The 11,071-nt window shown below is 36.3% G+C and overlaps 1 protein-coding gene and 1 long non-coding RNA gene across 2 annotated transcripts in view; one reads left to right on the top strand and one right to left on the bottom strand.

The window, feature by feature from the left end:
- Positions 1 to 1,796: 1,796 nt before the first annotated feature.
- Positions 1,797 to 11,071, bottom strand: part of LOC107747684 (SH3 domain-binding glutamic acid-rich protein-like) — a 28,234-nt gene continuing 18,959 nt past the window's right edge. Inside the window, exons 8-10 of the mRNA XM_016562279.1 lie at positions 7,546 to 7,569; positions 4,832 to 4,883; positions 1,797 to 2,233 (exon numbers count right to left, since the gene is read on the bottom strand). Coding sequence (XP_016417765.1) covers positions 4,875 to 4,883; positions 7,546 to 7,569 — 33 coding nt within the window. The 3' untranslated portion in view covers positions 1,797 to 2,233; positions 4,832 to 4,874. The remainder of the gene's footprint in view (positions 2,234 to 4,831; positions 4,884 to 7,545; positions 7,570 to 11,071) is intronic.
- LOC107747673 (uncharacterized) overlaps positions 9,588 to 11,071 on the top strand; it is a 5,860-nt gene continuing 4,376 nt past the window's right edge. The window contains exons 1-2 of the long non-coding RNA XR_001640828.1: positions 9,588 to 9,760; positions 10,562 to 10,563. This is a non-coding gene — a long non-coding RNA (uncharacterized LOC107747673). The remainder of the gene's footprint in view (positions 9,761 to 10,561; positions 10,564 to 11,071) is intronic.

Consider the following 11,071-nt stretch of genomic DNA (forward strand, 5'->3'; position numbering starts at 1 on the left):
TCAGCAATGGCCTCTTTAGTCGAGATAGGACAGGCAGGAAGCTCACAGGCTGGAGCCAACACAGAACTGAGCTCTGGGGCTTGAGTGAACTGAAGCGGATTCTTGGACTGGAGTGGGCTCTGGAGATGATGCCGCTGCCTCCTCAGAGGAAGTGTGTATGGCCCAAACACACCAGATAGCAAAACCCATTATGGGGAATGCAGCAGACAGAGGAATAGCTTTAGGGACTTCAGGACTTTGAAGCATTGAGAGACCGCAGTGCTTGAGAGTACTGAGGCCTCGATGCTTGAGAGTGCTGAGGCCCTTGGAATGCCAGCTGCTCTGGCTGAAAACAGCAGTGGGTCCGCCAAACTGGAAACCAGTCTCAAACGCCTTGTGCCCACCTTAATGACATCATGTGGCACGTTCATGATACCCAGGAACACTGAAGTGGTATCCATGATGGCTGAAGACTCTGGTGTGGCGGCCATGATGGCTGGAGACTCTGGACTGGCGGCCATCCTGTGAAGAGGCTCTGGACTGGCAGCCATCTTGTGAAGAGGCTCTGGACTGGCAGCCATCTTGTGAAGAGGCTCTGGACTGGCAGCCATCTTGTGAAGAGGCTCTGGACTGGCTTGAATAAACTGTAGACAATGGCATTTTCTGACATGACATACATTATTTGTGTTCAGAGGTATTACTTAAAAAATCATTTCATAGAGACGATGATTTGAATATCCAAATATCTATCTTCTTTGATAAACATTTTTTTTCAATTTCTGATTTATTAACTGATCTTTCTGATTAAAACAGTAAATTAATACATTTAAAAGAAAAAGGTAACACTTTAGTATAGGGGACCAATTTTCACTATTAACTAGTTGCTTATTAGTATGCCTATTATTAACATATTGGCTGTTTATTAGTACTCATAAACCACATATACTGCATGACCATATTCTACATCCCTAATCCTACCCAACATCACAAAATTATTTAATTAAAAATTAGGAGTTTATTGAGGCAAGAGTTGTAGTTAAAATGGTTTGTTAATAGAGAGAATTGGACCTTAAAATAAAGTGAAAAACGTAAGAATTTTGGCATAAGTACAGTAATAAAAAAGAGCTGTGATAAAAAAAATGCTGAATTTTCAGCAGCAATTACTCCAGTATTCAAGTAAGCCAGTGATATTCGGTATTAATGTACATTCCACTTTAATCCTACAGCAATTTTTCTTGGAAGCAAAGTCATGTAGTTGGATAATCACACAAGCCTTTACTTAGCAGATGACACACTCACCTTGGATTACACACAGCTGGAGGATGTGGCCATGCATATTGCCAGAGAAACAGTCAGGCCATTGTTCTGTGCAGCAAGGACACAGTAAAGAAAATATTTGCAATTGACACAAAATATAAAATTGTAGTGAATTTTAACCTTGTTTACAACATGAGCTACACACACTGAGAATGGTGCAGTCAAACTTTAACAACTTGCATTAAAGTTGGCTTACACATAACACACTAAGACATTTCTAATATTCAAATCCGTTAAAGGATTTTTAGGCTGCATTAAATAGGACAACCGGAACCGGGAACACTTCCCATAACACCCGATTTACTTGCTATCTTTTGGCATCTACGCTAATATTAGTCTGTTTCTTTCTTATTCCGAGGTCACCGTAGCCACCAGATCCAGTCTGTATCCAGATCAGAAGGTCACTGCAGTCACCCGGATCCAGTACATATTCAGACCAGATGGTGGATCAGCACCTAGAGAGGACCTCTACAGCCCTGAATGTCAGCGGAGACCTAGCATTTAGCATTGTAGCAAAGTGTGTCCAAAATATGACTGGTAGTGTACTTCACAACATAAGACACACAGAGAGGTATTTGTAAGTATTAGTTTGGCACATTTGAGTGGTTTGGCACAACTATTTGGGAGTCTACAGAACAAAGTCTGAATGTTAGTTTAAAAGTCGTAGAATAAGCTATTTTCTATATGTACAGTAAGGAAAAAAGACATCCCTTTAAATTCACTTGAAACTCGCCACTTAAGCTGAAGCAACTCTAGCGTAAAAAGGCATTTTGCAACCTCAAAAAGGCACATTTATCAGGGGGGGTGGTTTGAAGCTGGAGTCCTGAGTGCATATTGTCCAGTGCAGTGGTGTCACATTTGGCTTTGGCAAAGCTGCGGTGAAGGTATTTGTGGGCGATTTTTGATGACTCCAGGGCAAGTGGGGTGTCACTTCAAGCTGAAATGTAAAGCACAATGTAAGTGTGTGTGCGCGGTTGAGCGTTCATAAACGCGATGCATCAAAAGTTGTTCAATAACATCAGGATATTCCCCCAATTATGCTGTTGATTGCCACACAAAAAAAAGAAAAATAACAGAAAAAAAGGAAAAATGTGTTTATAGCAATATGTTTACAATATTGCAGAGTTTAAATCATAGGCGTCATTTATAGTGCGGCCCACGACAACGGCCAATTTTGTCCTCAGCACTTTATGAGTAGCTTGCGGCAGGGTGTATCTAATATATAAGGATCATCTCCAATTGTAAAGATTTTCATTTCAATTCATTAGTGTGTGTCATTTTTAATGTTTTGCCGAGTGAACATTACACTTGTTATTAGTTTCCGAAAGTGACAGCCGCAATATTCTCTCGCAGCTTTCAGATGTATCTATCTGTTTCTATGAAATCACAAAACAAAATCCAAACAAATGCATCACCACCCTTGACATTCACTGACGTAAACCTTTGGTTTATTAAAAAAAAGTTATTTTATACCGGGTCACAACCCAGAACCCTCGATGCAAAAAGGGCCAACAAATCATGCTTGACATTCACATGCTGATCCATGCATTTATTCACTGACCTATAAAATAACATAAAATTACCTATAAAACCCTGAGACGGACTGCGGCAGAAATATGGATCAAATGAAATATTTCACAAGCTCATGTGAGCATTTAAAATGGTCAGCAAGAGTCATTTCCTGCTCAAATCACAGTGTAATGAGAAATTGTACTAACATACCCATTGTACTATTAAAATTGTTGTTTACATGCTTTTTGAATCATTATGTTATTCATTTCATCAATACATCACATCGACTACTCATCAAAACAGTAAAAGCTCATGTTAAATTATTTGTGTGTAATTCATATTTATGAGTTAAACATCTGTCATTTTTGACTTCACAACCAGCATGTCTGTGTATTTATTTGTGCTTCAGCCCGCTTGCCTGCTAGGTATTCAGTGTAAGGGCATTACTGTAAATATATTGTTTGGCCATTTATACAAATATCTATTTTTACTTTTGTACAAATTTATATAATAATACACAATGTTGTTATATAATCATAATCTATCATAATATAATCATAGATCATATTTATAATGCCAAAAACATCATGATAAAAACATATTTGAAAATTTGTACTTCTTCTATAGCTGTATTTGACCATTTGCCGGTGCTACTCTAATGTCTCTCATATTACTCTATGGTCTCTCTCTTTTCATACTGGAAGATACAATTGGTGCCACCTTGCGACTCAAGACAGTAAGACATTTATTTGTTAAGTAGCCATGTAATAAATGGGAAAGTGTATAGCCAGCTGGTCATTATCACAAAATAAATCCCTTTGCTTTGCTGGTCACTCTGTTGTGGTTTATTTTGAGACAACGATCAGCTGGATGTAAATGATCCCTATTAGCAATATATTATTATATACCTTCATAGTAAATCAGTTTTTTTGAGGTCCACTAATAATGTTAGTTTTCAAATTTTCAACCTCTTTTATGTCACCATTTCCTTAGAATTACACAGCCAATTTTTACTGTTATACCTTTAAACACCCTCTTTCTGTGTTAAATGAACAGAAGTATTTTGAGCAACTTTGATGTTACTCAGTAGAGCTTCTTGTTTATAAGTACTATCATCTATCCTGCTGACTGCATGGGCCAAATTTCTGAACACTGAATTTGAGTATCAATAAAGATTTAAGCTATTAAAGTTACAGTAGCTTTTTTACAGTAGGCTACTCAATGAACTCTTCTATCTTAAAAGATAAATATAAATCTGTGAAACTGTGAGATAAAAAATAAAGGATATCTTAATGCTACAAACACAGCCAGTCAATTTAAGCCAGTATGATTTAGGAAATGTAAGCATGTCATTTCTGACAGGATCTTTCTTTTAAACAATCAGCTGTCCTTGATTCACCAGACTGACCAATATCATCAGTCCTAGACACTTGCGTTTTATACTCTAGCACAGGGTTCCTCAAATCTTGCCCTGGAGGTCCAATGCGCTGCAGAGCTTAGCTCCAACCCTGATCAAACTCAGCTACCTGTGATTTTCTAATGATCTTGAAGACATTGATTAGCATGCTCAGGTGTGTTTGATTAGGGTTAGAGCTAAACTCTGCAGGAAAGTGGATCTCGTGGGCCAGATTTGAGGATCCCTGCTCTAAATAATTTAATGTGATAAATGATATACAGATGCCTGCCTATACAATTAGGGGCTGAGGATGTAAGAGACATAATTTGAATAATTAAAATTTAACATTAAAATTAGAAGTGCTCGAGTAGATATTATTTTAATGTGTTTAGATTTATATGTACATTTGTTAAACACACCCCATGTTTATTCTGTAATGGTTTGCTCTGTTTTATTATTGGACTGCCTTTAATCACCCTTGGAGTCTCTACTAATGAGCTGATGACCTGAATCAGGTGTGTTTGATTAAGGAGACATGCAAAATGTGCAGTGTTGGGGTGCCTCCAGGACCAGGGTTGGGAACCACTGTCTTACAACACCACCAAGTGGCAGAGAAAACCCTATTACCTGTGTGGGAAAATCCGGGTCCAAAATCCTCTGCTTCAGGACACTAGTCTTCCTGTGAATGACAGCAATCACACAATTAACTGCATACCGTCCCTAGATGTGCCATAAATGCTTCCTGTATAACGTGTTTGGCTATAATCCCAATTCATTATTCATTGTTTTGGTGTAGCCTGGCTCCTAGAGGTAAACTATGCAAGTCTGCACCAAAAACTATGAGTTGTTAATCAATCAAAATGCAAGTGCATAGATTACACATTTTAATAATTTAGTTATTTTCAAACAGCATCAGCAGTATTGAATCAGTTAAACGTTACTAAATTATTATGAGAATTTTTTATTTTTTTTGCAAGACACAAGGCTTTTTTTTCTGTTTAAAGTATTGCAAAGCATCTAGATTATATGGAAATAATCTGTATATGCCGTAATATAATTAGAAGCAAGGCGTCAGAGAGTTGTACACTATTCATTTTTCTATTTCAAAATTATCAAATAAATTCTTTTTTTGGATGTTGTTGATTGAGCTTGCATTGTATTAAACTTAGAATATTCCTTTAAAGCCTGCTTTGTGTGGCCAATACACTACCATTGTACCCTAACATCTCTTTAACACTGACTCTCACTCGCTGAAAATACCCAATGCTAAGATAACTGAAAAACACATTACAGCATTTCCTTTTTACTCCACATCAAAACACCATTCGCTACATTGGCTTCCCATCTGGATGTCAACCATGCCATCCTGAAAGATCCTGCTTATCTCAATTCGACATTTTCGAACCAACGTGCATTGCATGCTGATGGTCTTGCTCAACATCTGACAGAGGTTCTTAATGCAACAACATCATGATTAACATACTCTTTGATGCATACTACTGAGCAATGCATTTTCACAGTCATGCATATATTCCATAAAAAAGACAGGAAGACCATAAAAATAAAACTGAAGCCCTAAACCCCAACAGTATTTGGGGCCATCCAGATGTATGATGTTAAATTATAAGTTGATAAATATTTTCTATGTCTTTATTGAACACACTGACCCAGAAATTACCATGGCAAGCATTTTAAACTGTTAAAGTGTTCAATAAAAATCTTATTTTTGTGGTATATGTTTGATCAAGTTAAAGCTGCTGTAAGTGATGTTAGCCGTCCTGCTGCTTTCTGCCAGTTGTAAGTGAATTAGATCCCCATTTTCTCTTAAAGGGATAGTTCGCCCAAAAATGAAAATTCTGTCATTAATTACTCACCCTCATGTTGTTTTATTCTGTTTCCAAACCCCACCCCCTAAATACTTATCTGCAAATCTAATGTCAGTAAACTTCAACATGCAAAATGACTGACAGGTAGAATGGCATATCCAAGATTTCTGATTGGCTAACATGTGGGCACTTTAAAGCAAGTCATTTCACTTGTGTTCAATTTTAGTTTTCTTCTAAGGAATTTCAGAGAAAAACCTCTGTTTGAAGTTGATACTGGATAGACTGGTGTGATTTCTCAGGACAGCTATTTCAGTGACAGATAGCAGGGACACTTGCAGCAGCTTTAATCACTGTAACAGAGAGTTTAAATTGCTTAATTTTTTTTTCAAGCAATTCAGTCACACAAATATGAACGCAAAACTTATTCAGATGCAAGTGGGTAGTCCAGTGGTTCTCAACCTCCCTGACTATGCTCAATATTATATGAGACAATTTAGACAATATAATATAAAGACTAGTATATATATCTCCAGGGTTTCTGAACATTTTCAGGCTTTACAAAGGTAAATTCAAGACTTTTTAAGACCATGTAAAGAAAATGTAAGGAATGAACTGAAGGGAACATAATATATCAATATGTTCTCTAAATGTAAATATCTAGGGAGCAGAAAATGAGTTTTGAAAATTGTTGAAAATTAGCAACACTTCGAACAGATTACTTTTACAAAACAAAATGCTTAAGGCTTGAATACCTGTGCTCCCAACCATCAGAAGATGGAAATAACTTTTACTGTACTTTCTGATCACACTGCAAAAAAAAAGTGATGTTCTTCCTCAGTATTATTTTGTGTTTTCCAGTGCAAATGTTTAAAGATTCTTAAATCAAGATACATTTATTTGAGACACAAAAAATGGCATAAGATAAGCAGACTAGTTTTCTGTGAAATTGATCAAAATTAAGTTTCGAGTTTATGATTAAAACTAAAACAAATATCTGCCAATAGGCTTATTTTAAAAGGGAAAGCATACCTCATTAGCAGATATTTTTCTTGTTTTAAGCATAAACTCACTTAATTTTGTTCACATTTTCAAGACTTCATTTTACATTTGCATCACAAGTAAATGTATCTTGATTTAAAGCGTTTTAGATATTTGTATTGAAAAAAAAAAATACTGAGAAAGACAGGAAGGAAGATTTTTTTCTCTCTCTCTCCGATTTAAGACTTTTTAATGGAAGGGCAGATTAAGACTTTTTTAATACCCGCAGAAACCCTGAAATTAAATTAAGAAATTTGATTTCAGCTTACATCTTGATTTCGAGCCATTTTAGCATATTTTAAAACCTTGTTTTGTTTAACTTCAAATCATTTTAAGCCATATTGCGGTCCCCATGGAAGTGTGCTGAGGCCCCTAGTGGGCCCCCTGGTTGAAAACCACTGACACAGTCAATCTGAAAGATGCACCGTTGCCCCTGACCTCCACCGACCACAACATGCTGAAACAAGCTGAGAGTACCTCTGAGGCTTGCTCCTCTTCCTCCTGCGATGAAGGAATTCAGTATTAAAACAGAAGATAATGCATCAATGTATGTCTGAGTGACACAAACAGCTACAGAGGGAGGTTACGCTACACCCAGATTGAATTCTCTGAGCGAAAGCTACATGAGGACGAGCAGTGGAAGAGAGTTTGAGGGGACGTGTGTGTGTGTGTTTCCACAATAAAGAAAGATCCTAAAAGTGACAGCCACTGGAAAGAACTTCCATGATTTCTGCTCCTGTAACATAAGTGAGGGGTGGAATGACTGGACGAAGGAAAAGAAAGAAAGAATTCGGAGAAATGAGAGAGAGGTGGAGAGCTAAGCAGCATGTGTGGATGAAAGGGAGAGCAGGTGATGATCGTGGAGATCGTCTGCAAAGTTCACTGCAAAAGAATGTGCAAAAAGCTGAAGTGTCTGTAACCTTGTCACAAAAAAGGCACGTAGCTGGTTAGTGCACTTGCTTCAACACACTGAGTAGTGCTCATATGGGTGATGTGAATAAATCTGGCCCGCGACCTTTCCTGATCATGTGCCATCTTTGCACAACATGATTGCTTTAGTATTCAAGAGATTCATATCAGTCAGGATTATTTGTCTTTGTACTTAGTAGCATTTATTTTTTTTAGAAACTGTTAATGTGTCTGTCAGTGTATAACCAAATGTAGTTAAATAATGCAGAACATGCACATTATGTATACCTATGAAAATTAAAATAAAGAGTTGTAGTGTTTCAAAATTTTTGATTACTAACATGCTTTTCATTTGAGGTAGTGTTTGTTTTAGCTTTTGGGCTGTGTTTGTTTCTCACTAGGTAAAGAATAAAACTAAAAACATAAAATTTTTTGTCATATTGACTAATACAATTCTCAGGTTATGACTGGAAATGCAATAATAATAAATCATAATGGAAATGGAATATAGGCCCAGGTGTTATTTTAATTCTAATTACCACATCAAGTAGTGCAAATATTTGCTCTGATGATGATTTGATTAAAGATTTTTTTCTAAATGCATTGTGCAATGTGAAATTTGGTTAATGGGTTGGTTCGATTTGAGTATGATTTATAATTCTTTAAAAAATATGTTCTAACTATTTACACTACCGTTCAAAGGTTTGCGGGTCTGTAAGATTTTTTTATGTTTTTGAAACATGTCAGTTGAAACATGCTCAAGAAATGTGTCTTATTATTAAACATCTGATGAATATTTTGGTGGAAACGTTTGATTCTTTAATGGATAGAAAGTTCAAAAGAACAGCATTTATTTGAAATAGAATTTGAAATGTATTGTCTTTACTATTACCTTTGATCAATTTTATGCATCCTTGCTGAATAAAAGTCTTTTTCAAAATAAATGTACTGCCCCAGGTTGTACCCTCACAAGCTCAGCCTTTGTACTTTTGATAAAAAATTAACATATAATACAGCAGGTATAGTAATAGCAATTACAATCAATTATGAAATGAATAAAAATGCAGCTACACTTTATTTTACTATGTCCTTGTTACAGTGTAATTGTACATTCATGTACTGAGTAATATTAATTATCAGCATGTACTTACTATAGGGTAAGGATTAGGGTTTTCCTTAGGGTTAGTTGCATTTTTTTTAAATTAAAAGTATGCATAATTTACCTTTTTAGACCTAACTAAATAAGGTAAATTTATGTCATGTTATATAGGCCAAGAAGCAGCCAGAGACTCACCGCGCCTTCAAAAAAATCCAACTGAAGTGCGTGGACCAAAAAAGGTTACCCAAAGATGAAGAGCTTGAAAAGAGTCCGCACATTCAAACATTAAAGCATCACAAGCGAGATGAGAACGATATATGCAATTTACTGAATAAAACAAGGCAAACGTTTCGGTCACATGTTGACCATTTTCAATGCCAAGCTAACAGTGTTAGAACTAGAAGCCATCTTAATTTAAGGAATCACATGATAATTAAAGAGATCACATGATCAATCAGGACACACACAGAGAGAAAAAAATAAAAAATAAAAATTAAAAAAAAGGCCACAATGTGTGTATATGTAGAGCAATGGATAATTTACATCAAATTAGAGAACAATGGTTGTCTGTTGGAGTTAACAAAAGTACTGTTCATAAAAAACAAGACAATTGAAGTTCTTCATTTAATCCCTTCGGATATACACAGTCCATATAATAGATCCACTTAGCTTCACATTGTAACAGTCTTTTGTTAGAATCACCACCTCTTCTTGAACTGATCAATCTCTGAATACCTGTAAATCTCATATCACTAAGTTTATGGTCAGCATCCACAAAATGTCTGGCTACAGGAGAATGAATGTCCATCCTTCTAATAGAGCTCCTGTGCTCGTTGATACGGGTCTTTAATTGACGATTAGTCTTGCCAATATACTGTAGACCACATGGGCATGAAATAAGATAAATAACAAAAGACGATGAACAAGTGATAGTCTCTCTAATTTTGAATGTTTTCTGAGTGGTGGTGCTAGTGAAAGAATCCGTTTTAATTGCATTTTCACAAGCTGAACAAATCCTGCATGGGAAGAAGCCAGTGGAATGATCCAAAGTCACATATTTGTTCTCCTTAATGAAGGTATCCGAACTGACTAAATGATCTCTTATGTTACGTCCCCTATAATATGAAAAAAGGGGAGGCTCCTTGAAGATTCTGTATCCGATATCATCAGCTCTCAGAACATGCCAGTGTTTATTGATGATAGACTACATAATAGTTATATAGGCCTACATTATTCACCGATGGGTTGGAGTGAATCACTTATGTCTCCGAAAACAGAGACAAAATCTTAAAGAAAAGGAAAAAAAAAACATGTATCAATCTACCTCAAGCTCTCGGAGTTCTTCTTCCTCCTAGAGGGGAGAACAGACTGAATCAGATGAGAGGAACGAGCTAAAGCTGAATAGAGCAACATGAGAGACACATGCAACTGGACAAAAAGATGGAGAGAGAAGAACGAGACTGGCAGGAGGCAGCTAGAGGAGAGAAGTCAAACAGGAGGTGAAAAGGAAGAATGAAGGCGGAAAATCAGTGGCCAAATGAGGGGGGGGGAATGCAAATCTTGAGACACTTCTCATCAAACCCAAGTTACCTCAGACACCAACTCATCTTCTGCCTAGAACAAACAGGTGGGCAAAGAGAAGAAGGGATAGAAAGAAGCTTTTAACTAGCTGAATTTGGACAAAAGAAATAGAACTGATAAACTGAATTCAGTACTTTCCAGTTTAGTGTTCAAAACACACCAGACTGTCATTGAACAGCAGGTGTGCTATCTGATTTCATTCAATACCTATATTGATAATATATATATATAATATCAACGTGATCTCATGATAATTTGTATGTATTTTACGTAAAATGTGGTACTATAAAACGTACATTTACTTATGTTTTTACAGGCACTAAAACGTACAATACTGACATATTTTCAGCATTTAAACGTACAAAACTGACGTATTGAGACACCTAAAAATGAATCCTTATGAATATTGAAATC

Source organism: Sinocyclocheilus rhinocerous, unplaced genomic scaffold, assembly GCF_001515625.1.
Source record: "Sinocyclocheilus rhinocerous isolate Xijiao unplaced genomic scaffold, SAMN03320098_v1.1 scaffold2274, whole genome shotgun sequence".
In the NCBI taxonomy this organism is placed as follows: domain Eukaryota; kingdom Metazoa; phylum Chordata; class Actinopteri; order Cypriniformes; family Cyprinidae; genus Sinocyclocheilus; species Sinocyclocheilus rhinocerous.